The sequence below is a fragment of the Gopherus flavomarginatus genome, chromosome 4 (genome assembly GCF_025201925.1).
Source record: "Gopherus flavomarginatus isolate rGopFla2 chromosome 4, rGopFla2.mat.asm, whole genome shotgun sequence".
Classification (NCBI taxonomy): Eukaryota; Metazoa; Chordata; order Testudines; family Testudinidae; genus Gopherus; species Gopherus flavomarginatus.
In genome coordinates, this window is record NC_066620.1 from 9927800 (window position 1) to 9952534 (window position 24735).

The 24735-nt window shown below is 41.0% G+C and overlaps 1 protein-coding gene across 2 annotated transcripts in view; it reads left to right on the forward strand.

Annotated features, from left to right (window-relative positions):
- The window catches only part of PLCB1 (phospholipase C beta 1), a 663557-nt gene that overhangs the window by 545479 nt on the left and 93343 nt on the right, over nt 1-24735 (forward strand). For both annotated transcript variants that reach the window (XM_050952023.1, XM_050952024.1), the window contains exons 26-31: nt 578-797; nt 4891-5068; nt 15415-15491; nt 15597-15686; nt 19478-19535; nt 23557-23643. In XM_050952023.1, the coding sequence (XP_050807980.1) occupies nt 578-797; nt 4891-5068; nt 15415-15491; nt 15597-15686; nt 19478-19535; nt 23557-23643 (710 nt within the window). The remainder of the gene's footprint in view (nt 1-577; nt 798-4890; nt 5069-15414; nt 15492-15596; nt 15687-19477; nt 19536-23556; nt 23644-24735) is intronic.

The window sequence follows — 24735 nt, forward strand, 5'->3', positions numbered from 1 at the left end:
ACCCGTGATAGTGTAGCTATCAGTGCAATGTAGAGCCCAGTCCTGAAGTCAATGGCATAACTCCTAATAATAAGATACACTGCTTGTATTTCATCGTACCTAGATGAATGTCATTGCTGGCTTAGCTTCTTGAGGACATCAAGTCCATTCTCCACTTCCAAAGCTCAGAAGCCCTTTAGTTCAACTTCTTTGAAGATTACATTGATTCTGATATAGTAAAAGGTATATTTTCAATTTGGTCCATGGAGCTTTAGTTTTGCAATCCTCCTGGATATTCAATTGAAAATAGAAGTAACTTGTCAAAGTGTAGCACAGCTAAAGCCTTGTGTACTGGTATGAAAATGTGTCCTTATGCAAACTGTTGCCTAGAGAAGGGAGTGGGAAAGGAACAAGTAACAGTATTTGCCCATGGACTGCATTGTACCTTAGGGCAGAACTGCATTTGAGGTTATCTTTGGATTTCAGTTAAATACAGTGGCTTGCACGGTTTCAAATTTTAGAATTGGAGGCCCATCCAGAGCTTTGGCTTCTTTTCAGTCAGAGAAAAATGATGCAGTTTCCGTGATTATTGTTGCAGAAGTGGAAGCACAGACTATTGAGGAGCTGAAACAACAGAAGTCATTCGTTAAACTTCAGAAGAAGCACTACAAAGAAATGAAGGACCTTGTAAAGAAACACCACAAGAAAACCACGGATCTGATCAAAGAGCACACTGCAAAATACAACGAAATCCAGAACGACTACCTGCGTCGTAGGGCAGTCTTAGAGAAAAACACAAAAAGGGAAAGTAAGAAAAGGTATGTTAACTGGTATGAGAAGGTATATTAGTGTCCTCTCCTTTAATACAAAAGATCTTTATCCATTTACTTGTACCTGATAACATAACAAGTATGTGGAGATAGCACAAGAGTACAGATGAAAAACAAAGGCCACGACATTCATAGATTGAATGAGGGCAGAGATCTTGAAATGAAGGTGGGACCTGCAACAATGAATAGACGCCCCCTTTGTGATGCATTTGTTCTCTACTCGCAACCAGAGAAGACTGTCCCAATTTACATGGTAGATTGCTTGTGTATATCACCTTCCCTATACAATAGGGGACACACTACTTGGGTATTGAGAAACCCACTGTCATCTGTATGGTACTCTCATGGGATTCAGCTGTTCTGATAATCCATTCTTTTTAGGGTGACCATACGGCCTGTTTTGCCTGGGACAGCCCCTTTCTTTAGCCCTGCCCCAGACGTTCCTTTTTTTGTCTGGCAAAAGTGAGCATTTGTCCCCTTTGCTCTGGCCAACATTTGTCAAAGAAGTGCGGTATGGAGGAACATGCGGAGGGGCGAGGCCAGCCCGGTGCAGGGGGAGAGGCAAGGCTGAAGCGACCAGGGACGGGGGAGGGGTGCCGGCAGAGCACTAATGACCAGTGATCACTTTGTGCAGGAGGAGGGAAGAGGGAGGAGGAGGCAGGGCTCAGGCAAGTGGTTTGGTCCCACCCGTGCAGGGGGAGGGGGAGGAGAGGCCATTGGGCCAGCCATAAGCAGTGTCCTGTTCTCTCTTTCAGAAATATGGTCACCCTAATTATTTTACAAATTGCACACACTTGATTGTGGAGTTCCCATATGCCCTGAATAAGAGGCTGCACCTATGTGTATGAGCAGACCAGGGACCAACTCACAACTACAGAGTCACAATTCAATCCCTGATTCCCTCCTTGCTGCAGACAGGAGGTAATCTGCATCAGCTCTTTACTGGCACAGATGACTTGCCTCTCCTAGCAGGGACAGTTGTACTAGCTGATGTGCTTTTGCAAAGTGCTGCACACTTCCTATGCCTCCCTGCTTTTCTGCAGGAAAAGAGGAAGGGTACCCCCAGGGATGCTGCCTCTCTCCTTTACACTGTAGCTCATGCATGTAGTCCACAGGGGGGAGATGAGAGAACACCTTATTCCCCTTTACTCCCCTGCAGATGCAAATAGGACAACCCATGATCTGGACCAACATGAGCAAACAAATGGATCTAGGTCCCACAATGTGAATTCTAAAGGTGCTACCCCAGAGATGAAAATCAAAATTGGTTCTGTTTTATTTGTGGCAAGGAAGGGGATTCTTAACTTGTATCTGCTGCCAAACTGGAACCTTGGAAAGAATTGTTAATAGAATACTAAGAATTTGACCTATTCCTTGAATTGAACACCTGATAGATTTACTGACAAACAGCTGAAAGTAATCGAATAAATTTCAAAATATGAATTCTCTAGACCACGTGGTGACAATTGATTTATTGTAAGTAGATCTAGGCAAGATGTTATGGCTCCTTCCCTTTATGCAGTCCCTATCTGTGCCCAGTCTACTTTTCAATCCTCTATTGCCCTGTATTTTTTTGTTTGTGTGAAAGTGATTTTTTTTTTAGTTTCTTAGAAAATAAAGGGGTGCAGGCACTGTAGTTATTTCTGTCAATTTGATGTGGGAAGTGTACTGTGACTCACTAAATCTTTCGAATACTCTCATTTTGTGCATGTAGCAATGAACTATTTATCAATAAAGACCCCTAAAAACAACAACTACAGACACTTATGCAAAATATATTTACTCATGTGCTTAAGTTTATGTAGGATTAAATGCTAATAATACCATCGTTGAATCTGCTTAATCAGGGATGCCTTTTGGTAGATTTTTGTTCATCCCAATTATACAGCATTTTCATTTAATTATAGTTTATTTAAATGTAGTAAACATTACAGCATCATTCTGCAACTCATTTAATTCAAATAAACACCATTACATTCTAAGTCCTTTTTATTATTTCATAAAATTGACTACTTGCAATTCATCATAGCTTTTAAAATATGAAAACCATGAACATTTTTAAAAAAAATCTCTGGGAGACAAGCAGAGGGAAAAAGCCAGGAGTGATTTCTGGCCTCTGACTTCCATAACAACACCTCTGATTGTAACTGGCAGGAAATTAGCCCCCAAATCACTCCCAGAAGGCAACTTGGCCATTTATGATTGTCCAATGACAGTACCCTCGTTCAATTTAATAAGAATTTTGTACTTCTAAAGCACCCTCACCATATTTAAGTGACTTAGAATTTGACATCATGAAAACAGAATACAACCAAAGTTTGAGTCGATAAAATTCTTTAGCGCTGTTTGTCAGCTGTGTTACGCAGAAATTTGTAATCTGCTGTATGGTCCAGTGCCAACATGCAGGATGGAAATCTCTTAGGAATATGGATCAGGGTATATTCTTTCATGTTTAAATTTTGTTGTTTAGATTGTTATTATGTTACCTTAATCCTTTAACTTTATGCACTGTTTATCTCACTCTCACATGCACTGCTCCCTCATCAATCCCTTTCCCTGCCCTTGTTCGTTTACCTTTCTTTCCCAAGACCAAAATCCCATTCTGCTTCTTAGGGAGTTTAGTTTTTAAATTCTTTTTTTAATTTTTCCTTTGCTCCTGTGTGCTGCCTTACTTAATTTCCTACTCCTCTGCTAGTTTCCTTTTTCACAGAAGTCCACAGTTCTGCAGTTCATTAAGTACTTTCACACAAATGCACACACATTCACCGTACATAACTTCCAAAGGAGAGTAAGTTAGCAGATATAGGGATGTTCCTATCTCCTGAACAAACACTGGCAAGGCTTTTTATAAATGCAAGCCTCAGGTTAGGTTCCTAAATCCCCACTTAGGCACCTAAATAGGTGACTTGATTTTCAAAAAGGCTCATCACCCAAGAACTCCCATTATGCTTATTAAGGGCTGGGCAATTTTGAAAATCAAGACACTGTGGCAGAGCTCTGACCTTGCTCCCCCACCCCCTGTGGGTCCTGTGTTTCTAGGCAGTATATGCTAGCCTCAGTGGCTCACTGTGACCCTCCACGTCACCCTTCTCTCTCTAGGGCCAGGGTTACAGTCTACTGAGCCCTCTTCATCATAGGCCAGTAAGGAGGTTGGTAAGAGAACTCCCACAGTCTCTGTTTAGCCTCCTGTCCTGACAGGGGCCTGACTTCCCCTCCCAGGAGATGTTCCTGTAGTGGTGGGTTGGGGGGAACCCGGGCCCACCCTCTACTCCGGGTTCCGGCCCAGGGACCCTAATGCTAGCCACTATTGGCAGCCAACCTTTCACTGCCCATTTCCCTGGGCCACTTCCCCACAGCTCTCCTGCTTCTCCCTTCTTCACTCTTACCTTAGGGCTCCCTTACCAATGGTTTGTGGGTGTCTTCATTAACCAGCCCTTCAGCTGCACTTCCTCTCCTCTGACTGACTGGAGTAAGCCCTTTTTATAGTATCAGAGTCAGGTGGTCACATTAACTTAATGGCCTCACCTGACTCTTTACAGGTTAATTAAAGTCAGGTGTTCTCATTTGCCTGGAGCAGCCCCTGCTCTGGTCAGTCAGGGAACAGAAAACTGTGGCCAGTATATCTGCCTTCTGCTAGTCTGCTGTACCCAACTGGCCTGGGTCTATCACACCACTTATTTAGGCGCATAAATGTGAACTTACATCCAGTTTGGGAAAATGTTGGCTATTATGTTTATTTCTTATTTATATTGATCCTGATTTTCCACTGCACTGCAATGCACCTTGTGCAAATTGAGTTTAAACCACTATAGCCACCACCACCACCACAATATTACATGTTTTGCACTCATTTTGCATGGAAAATGCAAATCAGTGGAGAAACCAGCCAATCATTTTAAGTATGTGGTAGATCGTATAATTGTAAGAATATACAGCTCAGAGAGACTTATGCATTCTTGATGGGCTACAGCTACTACTTTAGAGAATTGCTAAAAAAGAAAAGAAAAGAAAAAGAAAAAAATAGGAATTGTACTAACTGTACCTACTGAATGAGTTATCAGTATTCCATATGTCTTTGCAGATGTGAAACTGGCAGCCCGGATCACAGTTCAACTATTGAACAAGAACTGGCTGCCCTTGACTCAGAAATGACCCAGAAGTTAATAGAACTGAAGGAAAAGCAACAACAGCAGCTCCTCAATCTCCGACAGGAACAGTATTATAGTGAAAAGTATCAGAAGCGAGAACATATTAAGCTGGTAAGTGTAAAGACTCACGGCTTATGCTCCTTTTTTCTCAGTCATTAGTGGAAGTTAGGTATTGTTATTAATTCAGTTGCATTTTGTCCTGCACTTCCCTTCCTGGACTCCAGTTCTGAGCCTTAATTTATCCAGGTCCACAGCGTGCATTCTGTGTTCAGTGAAAACAAAACTGTGGCCAATGATAGATGGTGACTTGGGCATGAAACCACACAAATAAACTAGTCAAACGCCACATGTAAGACTGACTCTTACTCACTTGCTTGGGCTACCAGCATCACAGGGAGGTGGGAAAGAGAGTAGCCTCCATGGGACCACTGCTTCTCCTCTTACCACCCAGAAATGGGTGAAGCCAAACTCTGGCACTCCTCACCAACTTGAACACTCCAGCCAGCAGAGCTGAGTGAGCGCTGGAGGGAATGTAAACCTGCTGCTTCCACTGTGGAGCAAGGGAGCGAGCAGGGAGGGAATTGTGACTAATAGTCTGGTCTACTCCTGCAGCTGTGCAGATGTGCACTGATTCTTGCTCGGGGCGGATTATAAACTGACAGTCTTACATACACACAGAGTTGGTCAGGGATTTTTTACAGCCAATGCCAGTTTGTAAAAACTGAAACTTTTCATGGAAGTATATCGATTTCTATTGAACTTTTAGAGCAAGCAGAAGATATAGAATGGAATGCCAAAGCAGTTCCATGGCTTCCAAGAATATTTTTATGAGCTATATAAATATACCAAGTGAGATTTTCAGATGCACTCAGCATTGGTCTACTCTGCTCCCTTTGAAGTCAATGGTAAAATTCCCACTGATTTCAACAAGGGCAGAATTATACCAACCACAAGCACTCGGCTTCCCCAATGGTAAAAGTGGAACAATTGTACACACCTCCTTTGTAAACTGCTTTGAGACATATGGATGAAAAGTGCTATATTAGAGCTAGGTATTTACTATTATTGAAAATCCTGCTCACAAGGTGTGACATAGGTGAAAATATTTTTTCTTGGAGGTTTACTTATTTGTTGATTGACAGTTGCCACTGCGGGTTGTATTATCATTGAAAGGACTGGGCCAGAGATGGAGAAGCCTCAAGGAAATTGTAACCTCATGGGGTATTTTGATAAGGCACACAATGATCTTACTAATCAGCAGTAAGCAAGACGAGAATAGAAGTAAGCTCTGGCAGGTCTGTGGAGTGGGTGGAACATCCTGACTCATACAAGTTAAACAGAGGCAAAAGAAGGAGAGATGGAATGTCCAGTGGTTAGGGCCCTAACCTGGGACTCTGGAACCCCAGGTTGGGTTCCCTGCTCTACCACAGACTAACTGTATGAGCATGGGCAAGTCAGTTAGCCTCTATTTGCCTTAGTTCCCCATCTGTAAAATGGAGTTAATAGAACTTCTTTACCTACAGGGTTGTTGCAAGGATAAATACATTAAATATGAGAGCTGATCAGATACTACAGTGATGGGAACTATCTAGGTATCTTACACAGAGGACCTATTTAATTGTCTGTTCCGTTTCTTTGTTTCCATCTCTTTGTTTCTCTGAGAAAGTATGTGTTTCTAGCTTCCTTCTATGCTCCAGCTAGCAGCTAGTCAACAAGTTGTAGTGTTTGAAGTTACACTTTGTAATTTCCTATCTCGAGCGCTCACCCTCAAGGTGACATAGCCCATCATAAGAACGGCTACAGATGTAGTCCACCTATGACCCAGTGTTACTGTTCTGCCATCGTTTCTTAAGTAGCTACAGTGCTCAGGCTTAGAAAAAATTGCAGTTAGAAAATTTCCATTTGATATAACATGTTATTGATAAAGTCTTTTTAAAATCCTTTGTCTTGGCTCTCTGCCAGCACTCAAAGCAATACATTGTCCTTAAGGTAATTGAGAAATTCTCTTTCTGTTCATTTCTCACAAAGAGCTACGTGTTCTCTTGTTACTTGAAAAGCTTTGTGTACTCTGACATACATCAAAGGTCATGAAAAGCAAAAAAAGTATGATGTTGCATGATGTGAAAAAATCCACACAATTTAATATACTTAGTTATTTTTTTATTATATACGTAAGTCTTATAAAGTGACTGGATACTTATATATTTTTGAAAAACACAGAACTAATAAAAATTAACTGGCAAAGCAAGAAAGGGTAGGAGTGCACTTGTCATCCCTGCCTCTTTTGTAGTTTATCATCAAAGTTAAGGCAGAGATCTTGTCCCCATATAAGTCCAGGGGAGCTTGGCCATTGTGTTTAACCAGGCCAGGATTTCTCCCTCAGTCCCTAACTTGCAGTTGGGTCCACACAGAGATCCACTTTTTGGGATTGCTGGATCAAGGACTTGGCTTGTATTTTGCACTGTAGACCTTGGACCATTTGTAATGCAGACTCTTGTTTAAAATACAGTTTTTGAAAAAACTTGTGCTTAAAAACACTGAGTGGCTGCCCTGGAACCCCCGTGAATGCAGCAAGATTCTTTGAAGGGCAAGTCCAACAGAATCTGGCTGCTTCTATACAGTACACATAGTATTGTAATTGTTAATATTCATCTGTTAAAAAAACAACGTAAACAACCCTTCTGTAATGTCAGTAGTTTTCATTTTTAAAATGTCTTCAGTTTATTTTCTATAGAGGTTTGGGTGGGAACTTTTCATGTTGATGTATCCTTTTGCTGATGTCTCATGCATCTGACGAAGTGGGTATTCACCCACAAAAGCTCATGCTCCAATATGTCTGTTAGTCCGTAAGGTGCCACAGGACTCTTTGCTGCTTTTGCTATAGTTTGTTGATACGTTCGTACCTTTCAGGAAGATAGATATAGATTTTTTTCCCTCTGGAAAAAAATTGAATGTAATTATGTAATTAGACTGTATCATAATGCATATGTAAAAGGGGGTCAAATTAGGGTGGGATGAGCAACCTTAGTTCTGCCTAATTTCTAATTTTTCCTAATTTTTGGGTGCTTGACTTTTCAACTTTAATAATGTTCTTTTAATGTAGCTTTTTTTTAGTGTAATTTCCCAAATTTTCTAAAAAAAGCAAACTGAAAAAGTAGACATTTCATCATGTGGAATCATACTGACACCACGTGGATCAGCAGCAGGTTTGGAACTTTTAGATCCATGCTACAGACCTCTACCACTTCAGCTAACAGAGTAGGTTGACGTGCTGTATCCGGCGCAGCACTGGAGGTGATGGGACCCTTCGTGAATGGGTTTCACAGATGCTTGCTGACAGACGAGAAACAGTGAGACTCAGGAATCTTGAGTTCCATTCAGAGCTCTGGAAGGGAGTGTGCTCATGGGGGAGAGGTAAAAACTCTTCTGCGTTTTTTCTTCCCACGCATGACCCTGTCTGACTCATCTGCTCCAACCTGTCCCAGTCTCCACTCCTCAGGTGTCTCATCCCAGTCTCCTTGCCCATCAAGTCCTAGTCTGACCCATCCAGACTCCAAACTGTCCCAGTCTCAAGTCCCTATCTCCTTATTTACCCATTTCCAGTTACCCCCATCCCACCTCCCCACCCACCCAGTATTTTGTCCCCAGTCTCCTTGCCTAGCCATGCTCCCACCCTGCTGTCAGCTCCTCGTCCAATCTGTCTGTATCTCTCTCTCTCACCATGGCCTTCTGCTGTGACTCTTTCTCCATCCCAATTGGTTTCCAGTCTCAATCTCCGTCCTCAGGCTCCTCATCTGATTTCTGCGACCCTTATCCCAGTTCTCCCCTCGCACCTGAGTTCCTTGTCTGATCTGTCTCCTTTCCCCTTTTACTTTGTTCCCTCTGTTGCAGTTTCAGGGCAGATGCACCTGTTTCCCCCCTCATCGTCCATCAGGGGCAGCCATTCTAGGCTTCTGGCTCCCAGCCGTCACCTAACTTGAGCAGAGTCCTGCATTTGACTCTCTTCTGACCAGGGTTTTTTAAAGCTGCACAGTTGCCTGCCTTACACTGTGATATCCCCAGCAAGCCAGACTGCCTAAACAGCCAGGATCTGCACTTTGCATTCTCTCTGATTACTATGAACAGTGTGATTGCCAGCAGTTATGAGTTACCACTCAGCTCCTTCTAACCAAGCACATTTATTCTTAAGGTGGAAGCATTACAGAGAAAACATATTAAAAACAATAAAAGAACCTACCTGCTAAAAAGCTTACCAGAGGTCACCCCCAACTCCAACGTTGGGCTCTGGTAGATGTCAGTCCTTCAAAACCCAAAGCTGGGTTTTCTCCAGTGTTGCAAGGTTATCGCTGTCTCACATTCAGAACCAGAAGCCAGACTGGGCAGTTCAGCCATTTCTTTACACCCCTTGGGCCTTTGATCTCCAGTCTCTGGGAACAGGCAATCAGCAGACAAAGACATAGCCACAGGACATAGCTTCAAGAGGCAGGAGTTTTGCATAACCACAGGTGGGAAACTTTCATTAATTTTCCCCAGGCGTACCCGAGGAAAGCCACTTAACACTTATTGTCCATTCTTGTCTGGCACATTTTTAGGATAGTCCTTTGAACTCCCACGCCTCACATCACATCTCCCCCCTACAGAGGTAACATACAATCCTAGCCCACAGTAATACATAAACTTTGCATTTAATACAATGGAACCCAAAGATACTTAGGACTTTTCTACACTTACCAGGGGATTGACATGCAGTGATCAATGCATCGGCAGTTGCTTTAGTGCATCTAGTGAAGACCCGCTAAATCGACTGCAGATCGCTCTCCCGTCAACATAGCATAGTGTGGACCCCGCAGTAAATAGATCTAAGCGACGTCGACTTAAGTTACGCTATTAATGTAACTCAAATTGCATAGCTTAGCTCAACTTTCCCCGGTAGTGTAGACAAGACCAATCCCAGTTTTCTCCCTGGATCCCAGTCCCAGTCCCCTTGCAAACCAATCCCAGGCTCCATCTCCTACTGCAAGTCCCTCATTCAGCCAGCCCCAGTTTCTCTCTCCCCTCCCCTGCCAGCCTCCAGTCCCAGTTTCCTTTCCGCCTCTCCTTGGCTTAATCTACTTCTCCCACCCCATCTCCCCACTGCTTCAGCTCTTCTCCCCTCTGCATTTGGATCAGTGCAGCTGCACCGATGCAGTATTTGTAGCGTGGACATGCCCTCTGCCTCTTACAACTATGTGAGATTTAAGTCTGAAGCTAACTCCCTGCTTGCTGTAATACAAGGGATCTTGATTGGGTCACACTGTGCAAATTAAGGTCCCATCCCTATTAGGAGCTCTGTGTGAGTGCTGGGATCTGCCTGCAAAACTCGTTGCAGGATCGAGGCCTAAAGGGTGTCAGGGACTCTGCCATTTTCTAAAACTACCGAGTTCAAATGTATTGTCTCTTCAAAGTTCTTTCATTGTGTGAAATACATATGGAATGCTCTCACGTATCTGATAACTTGTCTTGGTGAATGGGAGATGTGTGATTATACGGAGAAAGTGTTTATGCTGCATTCATGGACAGCTATTATTCATTTCACATTACGAAGGTGCTGTTCACGACTCCATGGTTAAGGTTGGAGTTTGATTTTGCACTTAAAGAAGCCTTGTTTTGTGTGAAAAATGCAGTATATCCTCAACAAACTTTCAGTGCTTACTCTCTGAGTGTAGATTGGATTTTCTGAGAATTTACAAGTTGGGCTGTCAAGCGATTAAAAAAATTAATTGCAATTAGTTGTGTGATTAAAAGATTAATCACGAGTAATTGCTCAATTGTGCTAATAAACAATAATACAATGCATTTTAAAATATTTTTGGATGTTTTCTATATTTTCAAATATATCCATTTAAATTACAACACAGAATACAAAGTGGCCAGTGCTCACTTTGTATTTATTTTTTATTACAAACATTTGCACTGTAAAAAACAAATAAGTAGTATTTTTCAATTCACCTCGTACAAGTACTGTAGTGCAAACTTTTTATCGTGAAACATTAACTTACAAATGTAGAATTATGTACAAAAAAAATTAAAAAATAAAACAATGTAAAACTTTAGAGCAGGGGTAGGCACGCCAAAGGCAGCATGCGAGCTGATTTTCAGTGGCACTCACACTGCCCAGGTCCTGGCCACCAGTCCAGAGGGCTCTGAATTTTAATTTAATTTTAAATGAAACTTCTCAAACATTTTAAAAACCTTATGTACTTTACATATAACAATGGTTTAATTATATATTATAGACTTATAGAAAGAGACCTTCTAAAAATGTTTAAAAGTATTACTGGCATGCAAAACCTTAAATTAGAGTGAATAAATGAAGACTCGGCATACCACTTCCAAAAGGTTGCTGACCCTTGCTTTAGAGCCTACAAGTCCAATCAGTCCTAATTCTTGTTCAGACAAATTACTCAGACAACCAAGTTTGTTTACATTTGCAGGAGATAATGCTTCCTGCTTCTTGTTTACAATGTCACCTGAAAGTGAGAACAGGCATTTGCATGGCACTGTTGTAGCCATCGTCACAAGATATTTAGATGCCAGATGCGCTAAAGATTCATATGTCCCTTCATGCTTCAACCACCATTCCAGAGGACATGAGTCCATGCTGATGATGGGTTCTGTTCGATAACAATCCAAAGCAGTGTGGACCGATGCATGTTCATTTTCATCGTCTGAGTCAACAGAAGGTTAATTTTCTTTTTTGGTGGTTTGGGTTCTGTAGTTTCCGCAACCCCGTGTTGCTCTTTTAAGACTTCTGAAAGCATGTTCCACACCTCATCCCTCTCAGATTTTGGAAGGCACTTGGGTTTCTTAAATCTTGGGTCAAGTGCTATAGCTATCTTTAGAAATTTCACTTTGGTATCTTGTTTGAATTTTGTCAGATTTACAGTGAGAGTGTTCTTCAAACAAACAACATATGCTGGGTCATAATCGGAGACTGCTATAACATGAAATATATGGCAGAATGTGGGTAAAACAGAGCAGGGGACATATAAGTCTCCCCCCAGGAGTTCACTCACAAATTTAATTAACACCCTATTTGTTTAACGAGCATCATCAGCATGGAAGCATGTCCTCTGGAACGATGGCTGAAGCATGAAGAGACATATGAATCTTTATTGCATCTGGTACATAAATATCTTGTGACACCAGCTACAACAGTGCCATGCAAACGCCTATTCTCACTTTCAGGTGACATTTTTTTTTCAGAAATTGGCCGAACAAGAAGTAGGACTGGGTGGACTTGTAGAGTCTAAAGTTTTACATTATTTTGTTTTTTAGTTCAGTTATGTAACAAAAAAACTACATTTGTAAGTTAGACTTTCATGATAAAGAGATTGCGCTACAGTACTTGAGTGAGGTGAATTGAATAATACTATTTCTTTTGTTTATCGTTTGTACAGTACAAATATTTGTAATCAAAAATAATATAAAGTGAGCACTGTATATTTTGTATTCTGTCTTGTAACTGAAATTGGTACGTTTGAAAATATAGAAAAGCGTCCAAAAATATTTAATACATTTCAATTGATATTCTGTTGTTTAACAGTGCGATTAATTGCAATTCCTTTTTTTAATTGTGATTAATTTTTTGAGTTAATTGCATGAGTTAACTGCGGTTAATCAATGGCCCTATTTATAAGTAGATATCTTAATTCATTTGAGTTAAGGTTAATTCAAGGTTAATTGAGTTAAAGTTAATTGAGTTAAGGTTAATTAAAAATTTAGCGTATCCCAATCTTTTCTTCATCCTCAATTCTTAATAAAAGAGGCTCTTCAAACTTTCCATTAGGTACCATGGTTACAATTTTGTGCATAGGCTATATATGTAAAACGATATGTAAAGCAGAACAAAAAAACTATGTTAAATAAATGTTAAGGATACAAGTCAAGTACTCAAATGTTAGCAAATACTAGCATGTTTAACTGACCCATAAATAAATATTTCCTGGCCTGGGGCCAATTGTTGCCCTTAAGACCAGTGGGCTGGCCTGGGTATGAGCAGGAACCGAATCTCGCCCACTGATTTTATTTCTCTTGTCGTCATTCTCTTGATTTTGTCATGTTACATATACTGCATAGGAAAAACTATTGAGGATAGTCATTCCTCCTAGGTCAAGAGGAATTGAACTGCTTTTGGTGAAAATTACTAGCCATTGTGGGAATTCGCTATTTCTGAAATGCTCTCTACTTGATTTTTCTCCTAGCTGGTTTGAGGTCATCTTAAAAGTTGGAATCACCTCTGCCCAAGCAATATTTCTTTATCTCTCAAGATACATAGTGAACTGATTCTCAGTGGCACTTTCTGCTAATGGCAGGTTTGAATAGGTCCTGAATCTGAGTCAGCATTCGAATTCCTTTCCAGGCCAGACACAAGACTGGCTCTCGCTTTCTCTCTCAAGATTGCTCTATCTCGTTTGCCTTCGCCTTTCTTTCTTCCTCACATGCACACTCTTAAGAGATAAATCATCATTGAACGACATGAGGATTTGGTAAGCACTTGGTATTCCCAATGTTGAATGATGCATTCCACTGCCAAGAAGCTGTGAGGAGAACATTGCATAGTTACGCACTCAAAGTGAGGACATGCCAATGTTAAGAAGGCGTTCAGACCCTTATCACTACCCCCTTGGGCTTTATAGTCTGGTCTGTGTTTATGTGATCACAAGCTATTTCCCAGATAACAGAAAGTCATATACCATTTTTCGTGTAGCATTAGTTGCATATCTGTATCATTTTGAAGTATTGTGTCCCTTCCTACATAAGATCGGGGCTGCCTGGGGGTGGGGCAAGTTGGGGAATTTTCCCCAGGCCTGCAGGGGCCTTGCAAGCCCTGGCCTGGCGGCGGTCCTGGTCTTCGGTGGCATTTCTGCGGCGGGGGGCCCTTCAGTGCTGCCAAAGACACAGAGTGACTGAAGGGCCGCCTACCACTGCGGAAATGCTGCCGAAGACCCAGACCGCCGCCGGGTGAGTACCAGTGCCACAGCTCCCCCACTTTGCTCCAAGCCCCCTGAATCCTCTGTGCAGCCCTACATAACATACCACAGGTTAACTGTAGCAGAGTAATATGCAATGTGCCTTTATGTTTGCAGTTGGAGACCAGAAAGTAAACCCCTTGCTCACCCTGATGAACAGTTATATGATTATTCCAATGTCCTCAGGAAACCGCCCTTGGTTTTCGTAATGAGCTGTGTCTAAAATGGACTGTGTCTTATCTTTTTATTTGGAATGTTAAATTTGTATTACTTTTGTGCAAACAACCATTTTGGACTAGTATATAATTATTTTGTGGGGCTTCATATTGTCTGTAAACTCATTTCCCTGCATACATTTACATTTCAAAACACATAATGACTCTTCCCCAAGCTTGGTTACATTTTCTGAATTGTTCTGTTATGAAGTGTTATGATAATTACTTTTTCAATAAGAAACATTCTGACAGTTTCCTCTGAGCTTTATTTTCTCTGATGAAAATTTGTTTCATAGACAAATGAGAATTCTGTCTTAGTTGTATACTTTGTTATTCTGTAGTTCCAGAAGAGGGTTTATACCTAATACCCTCCTTTTGTTTTCTGCAAATAGGAAATAAAATTTGGATTTTACTAACTACCCTTTATTATACGTTCTCTATTTCATGGTTCTAAATGTGTATCTGATTATTTCACTGAATTATTCCTATAGTGGTCTTCAAGTGAAATATATCAGTGATCCTTTTATGACTCATAATATTGTGAAGTTAGTCTCATATGATGTAGGGAAGTATTATTTCCCTCATTTACAGATGGGGAAACTGAGGCATAGAGAGGTTTGGGTTGGGTTTTTTTAGCAGGGACCACTCTTGTTCTCACTGAAATCAATAGAGATTTTGTTTCTGCCTTCAATGGGAACAGAATTTGGCCTTAAATTTGCCCCCACTCATAGAACAGGTGTCTGGCAGAGCCAGAACTCAGCTCTTCTGACTCCCAGTCCTGTGTTTTAACCTGTAGTCCTTGCTTCCTAGGTATGAGCAAAGAGTCCCTTCTAACCCAATATACATGAATCTATTACTTCTACCTGGCCACACAAAAATCAAAATTGTTACAAATAACAGAGTTCTGGTCATGGCAACTGTATACCACACTTGCAGAGAAACTGAACTAGACAAAGGCACAGAGAGTCAGTTGTAATTTATCAATGACCACAATTACTCTTGTTCAGAAGTAGGAAAACACTTGGAAGCTAATGAGATTTTTATGTGTAAGTCCACAGTCCTCAAGAAGACAATTCACGCTTAACTGGTAATACTGCTACTAACTTTTAATCACATATACATACTGGTGATGGTATAACATTGCACGTGTTCACCACACTACATCTTTGAAGAAATCTTGGATTATTTATGATGAAAAAATGTAAAATGTTCATTGTTTTGCTTTTTTCAGCTCATTCAGAAGCTGACAGATGTGGCAGAGGAATGTCAGAGCAGCCAGTTAAAGAAACTGAAAGAGACTTGTGAAAAGTAAGATGCTACCCTCATATAACTAATTAAATCTTCTTCAGCATCTAACTTCTGGTTGAAATACGTATGTTTGTATAGGCTTATCTTTATTTCTCTTTCCTGTAGAGAAAAGAAGGAGTTAAAGAAGAAAATGGACAAGAAGAGGCAGGAGAAGATCACAGAAGCTAAATCCAAAGATAAAAATCAAGTGGACGAGTAAGTGTATTCTAAAATTGTGTTCAATTTTATGAAGAGGTTCAAGGACATTTGGTCCATGTGACATCAAAAGAAAAGCCTCAACTAGAAGATCAGTATGCAGGCAGTAAGGGGTCACCAAAGAAACCATGCCTCCTTCCATTGAATGAATCCAAACCTCTCCTCCACATGTAGTGCTTTGCCAGCTGGACGGGTGTGCTTTTGCACTACACTATGTGTCAAATGAGAGAATCCTCATGAAAAGGTCAGCGTGGTAACAGAATGGCACACCTAGGCCCTGATCCCACGAACACTTCTACACGTGAGTGAATAAGACCATTGGCTTCAAATCAATATTGTAAAGTGACTCGTGTGGGAGTGTTCGTGGGATTAGGCCTGGATTTGAGAGACACCCTTAAAACACACTATAAAATGAATGTTCTGTGGACCATTTTTTTATATGCAGCGTACAAGGAAAGGAATGTGGCAGGCGGGCCCCTCCATGGGCGCAGGGTTCAAGTAGTTTGGGTGCCTTGTTTGAGAAATGCAACCTGACCTGCATATGACCTTTTCCTATGTTTAAATTTTTTTAATGTTATTGAATGATAGCATGCACTCAAACTACTGACAGTTCTTGAGGCTTTCATTTCACCTTAACAGAGTTTGTTGGGTAGGAATTTCCTTTCTTTTTAACTTTACCTATTATTAACTCATTTCTGAATGAAACAAACAGCATCGTTATAATAGAAGGTTTGTGGTAGTTTTGTAATGTCACCTCAGATCCTGTGCTATCAATCCTTCTTTCACGAGAGCTTTAGCGTTACTCCTGATTTTTCAACAGTGGAAGTGAGAAGAATAGAGTTCTGTGGGTGCACTATCTGTAAAAAGGTGCAAAAATATTGATTTGATTTATGGCTCACAAATAAGCACATAATATATCTGGGTAAGTGGGCTATATCCTCCTCTAGTGTGCAGTAAATAGGATTTGTTTGTTTTCCTCAATTCCTTTTTGGTAAATAAATCAAAGAGAGAATAGGACATTTTAGGTTGCATTACTGTATTTATTATTAGTTATCAATCTTTGTGTAAGGCCTAGTGGGTCTCAGACCCAGGCTTGTAGAGTTGCTGGACAGGAAACACCTCTGCACTGCTACCCAGTAACAGCTGTAACTCACTTGTGTATCCCCACCCATGACCCGCTCTGGACACCAACCACAGGAAGTCCCACCTCAAGGGGCTTGTGAGATGGAGCTTGATTGGCTTGCTGCTCTATATAAACCCAAGCAGTGTTTCAAGAAGTGTCCAATGTGGGTTATCAGCTAGCTACTGTGACCACCTTGTATTTCCTGTTCCTGAGTCCTGGTATTGATTTTTGCTCTGATTTGGACCTTGACTCCTACGTGGACCCTGCTACCCAGTATTGACCCTCAGCCTGATCTCCGACTTTTCCCCAGCTCTGCCTCTCAGCTGGACCTTCGGCCTGACTATTGACTCTGATACTGACTCTGAACTCCGGTGCTTGTTCTGCCTACTGAGCTCCTGCCACTAGTCCTGCCTAACTCTACCCAGGAGCCTGATGCTTTGTAATATTTAAAACCAAATTTTAAAAAAACCCTGCAAAATAATTTAAAAAACTCAAACAAACAAAAAACCAAAACAACCCCCCAAGCTTTTCCACAGAGCCACGATTATACAATGTTTAATATAGTATTACCACTGTGTATGGTTTGGAGCTTCTTGTTGTAGGAAAAAGAAATGCATATTTTTATTGATAGAAATGAAAGATGGGCTACAGAGATAAAAGAACTACAGCGTATGACCTGAGAACAGACATTGGGCTGCTAATTAAATTCTTCTAAAGAGAGAATGACAAAATGGGAATAAAAAGTGATAGTGTAAAAGGGGAAGAATTATTTAAGGTGGTTAAAGTTGGCATAATGGCACAGAAACAAAATTGGGAAAAACCAGTTAGACATTATGAAAAATGTTCTAACAGTAAAATCCATTGCAGCATGAAATGATTTGCCTGTAGAGAGATTATTGAAATATATCAACGTAGGTGTTCAAAAGTAGGCAGGTAAAAGTCCCTAAGGCAGCTCCCTCAAACTCCTTGCCCAGGAAAATCCAGTGGAGGCAGCAAAAGGAGCAGGAAACTCATTATGTTTCTCCCCAGCTGTTCCAACAAGTGGACGCAGTTTGCCCCTCCCCACTGAAAGAGGTAGCAGGACCTGTGTGCAAACCCAGTGGATCCCGTCAAGACCTCCTGTGCCAATTAGGTATTTGAGGATGCTCTCTCACAAATGTGGGAAATCAAAATATGCCCAGATTAATATATTGTGCCAAGCTTTGCAGGCTTTCATTTTCCTATTATCCTTAATTTTCCCCTCTCTCTAGGGTTTGCATAGCTACCTGGAAGCAACATATTTTAATTCCTTATGTATAGGTAGGTTTACCAAGCAATTCAAAATTCTGTTTAACCGCTTAAGTGCTCCTCGATTTTATTGAAATATTGCAGCTACTCCATCATTTGGGGATAGTTTTCTCCCCCCTCTGTGAACTTCACAAACAATAAAGAAACGTCTTACACTATATACTCAAATTACTACATGCATCATCTCTAATAAGCTGCATGTTCACTGTGGGCTTGATCCTGTGATCATTGACGTCAAGGGCAAAGTTCCCATTAACTTTAACGGTACGGAATCAGGGCCTATATTGACACAGGTAAAATTTTCAAAGGCCCATAAGTGGCTTTGGAACCTAAGTCCCACTGATTTCTAATGTATCTGCACTGTCCCTGCTATGTCTATGGCAGTGTGGACTAACTCTGGCCAGGCTGTCCTGAAAAAAAACTGTCTAAAAGGTCACTGCAGATGAAGCTGCTGAGATGTTCCTGCCCAAGTACTCCTGCCTCCTCTTAAAGTGGTTGTAAAGAAAACCAATGAAATAGGTCAGTAGAAACCTCTTTTTTGTTGTTCCCAGTCAGTGTGGCAGCTGAGAGGTTAACCAACATGGCACAGCAGCATTGTTATGGAGCAGAACAAGACAATGCAGTTCAAAAGCAGAAGACAAGCAGCTGTGCCCTACCCCTAAAATATTGCAGCACATTACCAGCTAAACCATCACATTAACAGAGAAGCTCTGTGAGCCTTCATTTGGCCTGCTAGGTTGTCTGCCATTGTAGAGTTAGCCCCTATCCAAGGCCTACATAGTATATTCATAGGCACCTCTAAAATTCAAATGTTTCAACTGAATCCAGAGCTCCATGGCTTACGTAATAAAGTTATGGGGTGAAATCCTGACCCTACTGGAGTCACTGAGATTTTTGTTATTGACTACAGTGTGGCTGGATTTCGTTCACAGTACCTGCTCACTGACACGGAATGTTGTATAATATAACATGTTGAGTAACATGTGCCAGGTGATGTCCTGTGTGTTCTCTTTGGTATTCCATTGTCACAGTTAAAAGAACACTGCTGCCACATAGAAGCTGCAGCAGGAGCGATATTCTACAGCAGAACGACTAACTGAGAGCAGGACTTGCCTGACTTTATCAGGGCTTAAAGGCAAGCAAGAGAAAATAATTTCATTGCAGGAAGTCACAGATCTGGACATTTCAGGATGTTTCTGAAGATATAACACCAACACCCTGATTCTAACATATTAGACACTTTAGAAATGCAGGTGGACGGACAGACAGAACTGTGTCTTCAAGGCAGAGTCTATCACATTGGGTATTGATTTATCTGAACTGACAAACATATTGATTTAATTTTGTCGACTGCAATAATTTGTTGATCCCTTGTCCCTAGGGAGAAGACGGAAATGATTCGATCATATATCCAGGAAGTGGTGCAGTACATAAAGAGGGTACGTCAGTCTGTTGTATTTACGTTATTTGTAAAACTTCAACTTTTACAGATTACAGTTTGACTGGAAGTTATCCGTGGAGTGATTATGAGCATATACATTGCACTGTAGGTGTATGTGCACCCAATGCACTAAGGTCGGAGACCTTGCAAGCAGTACCACTAGGGGACGCGTTCCCTTTCCAGGCACAGAGCCAGGGCATAAAAGGGGCATAGTCGCCACCTTCTTCTCAGTTCCCTCTCACCACCCATGGCGATATTTAGAGCTCCCCAGCATTCATGAGCCTTGGTTAGTCAACTTAAGAATTTCCTCTCTTTGTACGTAGTTATAGTTCACCTAGTATAGTTATAGTTTAGCTACTTAGGCTTTTGCCGGGCAGAAATGTGTCGCAGGGCCCTCATCCCCATCATTGACAGGCACAACAGTTGTCTAATTTGTTTAGGCAAAGGACACGTGAGGGACAAATACCGTATCTGTACCTCATTCCCTATGAGAGCAAAGAAACAGAGGGATTTCTGATTTAAGGTTTATCTTCTTGAAAAAGCAATGCATCCCTCTTCAGAGCATGATCTCTACGATGAGAGAGTAGAAATTTCCTCCTCAAGGAGGGCCCCTCCAGCTGCCATGGCTCCAAAGCTAGTTTTGTGTGAGAATCATAGATCTACTTCCTCTCCTGCGGCCTTCTCAACAGGTTCAGAACTTTGAAGCAGATAAGCTGCACTCCTCATATCAAAAAATGGTGCTAAAAGTCCGCCGGTGCCAACTCAGCACTCCCTGTACACTATCTGAGGCTGCACTGCTGATGCTAGCTCCACTGGGGCTGTCAAGACCAGTGCTTTCTTCCTTCGTGGAGAGATCTTTAACCCCAACACTGGTGAATCCAAAACCAGCTCCAGCAACAGAAAATTTACCTTCATTATTGGTGCTTGTCCACTTCCACCAGCACCGTTAGATACTTCATCCTACCTTTGGTGCAGCACTGTGTATCTCCTGTGCCCAGGACTCCATCAGTAACCACTGGACTTTCCTGTCCATTCAATGAAAAGAGAGTTATCTTTCCTCATCATCAGACTCGGACAACGATAGACCTTTATCTCTGAGGTCTTTGAGATCTCCACATGGATCTAAGCATGCATGACCCATGGAGCAAGATGAGTTATTCATTCAGATGAGTTATTCATACAGATGCCCTCATATGGTGCCCTCCACCACAGACATTGCAAACACTGCTATAGTCTCTTTGGCCATACTGGGCCTCTTGGACGGCTCTCAGGCCCTCTGGACTCCATCAGCTCCATAATCCAGGAGGAAGTCACCTCTTCCAACTCCTGTAGCACTAGTGATGCTCCTGTGGAACCATGAGATCCTGTCACTCGGCTTTGGAGTACCCAGACCAAGAGGACCCAATAGAAGAGCTCCAAGTTATTCCTCCTCTTCTGCAGATGACTCCATTGCACTCGAGTCAACTTCAGCTCTGCCTGAGCACTTTAAGATCTTTCAGGACTTTAGAAGGAGGGTGGCTGCTTCCCTAGGAGCATGGGTGGAACTTTTGCAAGATAATCTGCACAAGCTATTAGATATCCTGCAGACTGGGAAAGGTCAACCTTCCCATTAACGAAACCCTGCTGGAACCTCCTAAGACTCTTTGGCAGACACTTATTTCACTTCCACCTACTACCAAATGTGTGAATAGACGATATCAGGTTTCCCAGCAAGAACACAATTATTTTTTCACTCACCCTACCCAAGATTCTTTAGTTGTCACAGTGATGAATGAACAATTGAGGCAGTTGCTCCCCAAGGCTACCCCCAAAGACAAGGAATTTAAGAGATTGGATTTATACAGTAGAGAGGCCTATACTTCCATAAGCCTTCAAATTAGTGTGTCAAACTGTCAGGCTTTATTGGACAAGAATTCCTTTATTAATTGGTGGGCAATTTCTAAATTCACAGATAAGTTGCCAGAGGAATGTAAAGAACAGTTTTTGGCTATAGCCTCTGAAGGTCACCTCACTGCCCAGGCATCTCTAAATGGCTATCGACATAGCTGAAATGGCTTCGTTTTCAATGGTGACACCTGTCTCAATGAGGTATTCTTGTTAGTTAAAGCCTCCTGCATCCAAAGGGAACTTCAAAATAAAATAGAAAACTTGCCATTGAGGACACTAAGCTCTTTTCTCAAAAGACTGATGTTCATGGTGTGCATGTGAAGATTCCTTTGCGACTCTTTGCTGTCTCAATATCTGTACCCCAGTGATGAAGAGGAAATAGTTCAGACCACAGGGACAATATGAACTTTAAGATCATTCTAGACAGAGATCTAAGTCTTCTAGATATTGCCCATCAGCTTAGTCCACAGCAGGCCTTTCTCACCAGACCTCCGCTTCAGAACAGTCACTTTGGCATCACAGTCAAAGACAGCATACTGACCGTAAATCATCTCCAGAGTTTTGGCTCCCCATTTGGAAACTGCCTGCGTTTCTTTCACAGTGCATGGACAGAAATCTCTTCTCGACCAATTCACTTCCTTCCCCGTCCCTTTTCAGGGACCCATCTCACAAGGCTGTATGAATGCAACACGTACAGTCTCTTGGATCTGGGTGCAATAGAGGAAGCTCTTTATCAGCACAGGGGGAAAGGCTTTTATTCCCACTATATCTGATTCCAATAAAGGTACCACTAGGCAGGTACTTACTGGTACTGCTGGCAAAGGTCTCTGACTTGGGTGCATTGGATGTAGATACACTTCCGGTGGAATGTATAAGTACATAAAACATCCTGAAGAACAACTGTTATTGTACAGGTGAGTAACCATTTTTTTTTATTTTTAATTTAAGGTTTCAACGTTTTGTGCAACTGCGATACAGATTATTTGTATATTATTGTATATGAAATTAGAATTTTATGTCTTTTTTTGAACAATCAGTGACTGGGGGAATTAAATTATTTTTCTTATCTGAATCTAGATTTATTTTGATCTTTGTGCAGTTTTTGTTCATGGAAACCATGTACGGCCTCTTGCCGTCAGGTATTGGAGAAACATTTTTGTAAATTGGTTAGGTGTCTCAAGAATGCAATGATGGCTTAAAGAACTCTGAGATCCAAAAAACATTTAATTACAGTGTATGCCTTATTCTTTATTGGGTTTGTAGAACTGCTGGAATGCATAAGCATTCAAAGCAGAACTCTGCAAAATAAAATACTTTTGTTTCATGGAAACTCAAGAGAAAATGTTAGTTGTTTTATGGTTTTAACTGTTTTTATGTTGTACTGAACCCCAAATTTTGCTTTGTGAAATGTGGGTTAAAATATTTTCAAATCAAAAATATGCAAAATAAACTCCCATTAATTTCTTTAGGTCTTCAGTGCAGAACTATTTTAATTCAACAGCTGGGTCATTTTTGCTCACAAAGGCTCCAATACAGGAAACCACTTAAGAATATGCTTAACTTTAAGCACGTGTTTCATTTCCATGCAAGTCAAGTGCATGTTTAAATGCTTTGCTGAACTAGGGCCCAAGTTCTGTACAAAAATATGTGAACATGTTTCCTTATTCAAGGCCCCAGTCCTGCAAAGAGTTCCTTTTGAGTGCAGGAATTAGCCATACAAGGCTCCTTGCAGGATGGGGAGCAAAGTTTGCAACAAAATACAATACAATATTGTTTTTAAGAGCGTTACATTGTCACAGATATTTTACACTCTGACTCTGAATGTCTCTTGTGAAGTTTATATGCAGTGTTGTTGTAGCCAAGTCTGGCCCAGGATATCGGAGAAACAAGCTTGTCTCTCTCACCAACAAAAGTTAATCCAATTATCTCAACCACCTTGTCTCTCCTGTGAAGTGTGTGGTGTAGGCACCCATAAAAGAACTATTGCCAACAGCAGCAGTCATTGGTGCATATCAAAAAGAGGATAACACAACTGTATTAAAAGTTGTCATTAGAGAATTATAATATTTTTAATTGGAAAAAAGCAGGTTTGTGTACTGGGTGAAACAGAACTTTTTGCTGTTTTCTTATAGCTAGAAGATGCTCAGAGTAAAAGACAGGAGAAACTTGTAGAAAAACACAAGGAGATTCGTCAGCAAATACTGGATGAAAAGCCCAAGGTAAAGAGTTTTGAACAGTGACATAATGCTTTTAAAAACTTTTTTCAGCAAATGTACCTGCTGTATGCATCAATTAATCTGATACTTGAGAAGTGTGATAGAGTTTGCACATAGTGAGAGTGTCATAGACAAGTTCCCCAATATCTGAGATTATGAAAAAAGTCAGATAGCAACCTGTTAGCGAGTAACCACTTCAGATCCTGATCCCCTATAATTTGATTGTTTTTTTAGTCATTGTAGAGTATCTCTAAAAGGCACCTTGTGTAAAGGGTGCTTCTGACCAGCAGAGTGTGCCCTTTGCTGTAATGTTCTTTAGCAGTACAAAAACAAAACACAGTTTGCATAAAAAAAGGAGATATCTTTTTAGCATGCTTAGCTCAAAGTGTTCTTGATAGTAATGACAGCCTGTAAAAATAGATGATGATAATAGATGTTTTTCCATTTTTGGAAAAACAATGAGATATGTCAAAACGCTGTTGTTGAACATGACATATTTGCTGAACGTTCTACACTGGATTTTGTGCATTGAATCTTTTGTATTCTCTTTCATGTCAGTTAAGATCATGTAGTATTCTGTAATATATCTCTCTCTGTGTTTCTCTCTGTCTCTCTCTCTCTCATTTTATTTTAGAGATTGTGGGCTGGATCCTGTTCCTGCTGAAGCCAATGGGAATCCATTGACTCCAGTGGAGCATATTCAGGTCCTCAAAATGTTGTAAGATTTGTTTCAGGAAGTAACAATTATATCAACAGGCTAGTGTATGTGAATACGGTGTCATTCAACAGAGTGCTCTTCCTGCTCTAATTCTCCATGGACCATTCTGGTCATCTCTGCTTTCATGTTTCCTCTATTAGATCCAGTATGTTACAGACTTCAATTTTAATCTCTTGTCTATCTACAGACTAATGTTTCAATGCTTGTATTACAGTTAAATTGGCAGTAATAAGGAATTTTAATTTTGAGGGTAGTTAATCAGTGTTGGCCTCCCATTTGTGTGAAATATGAAAAGAACAGACCAGTTAACTATTTTAACAGCTCATGGGCTATACATGATAAACTTAATACATTTCTAAAAATTACATATTTTTGTT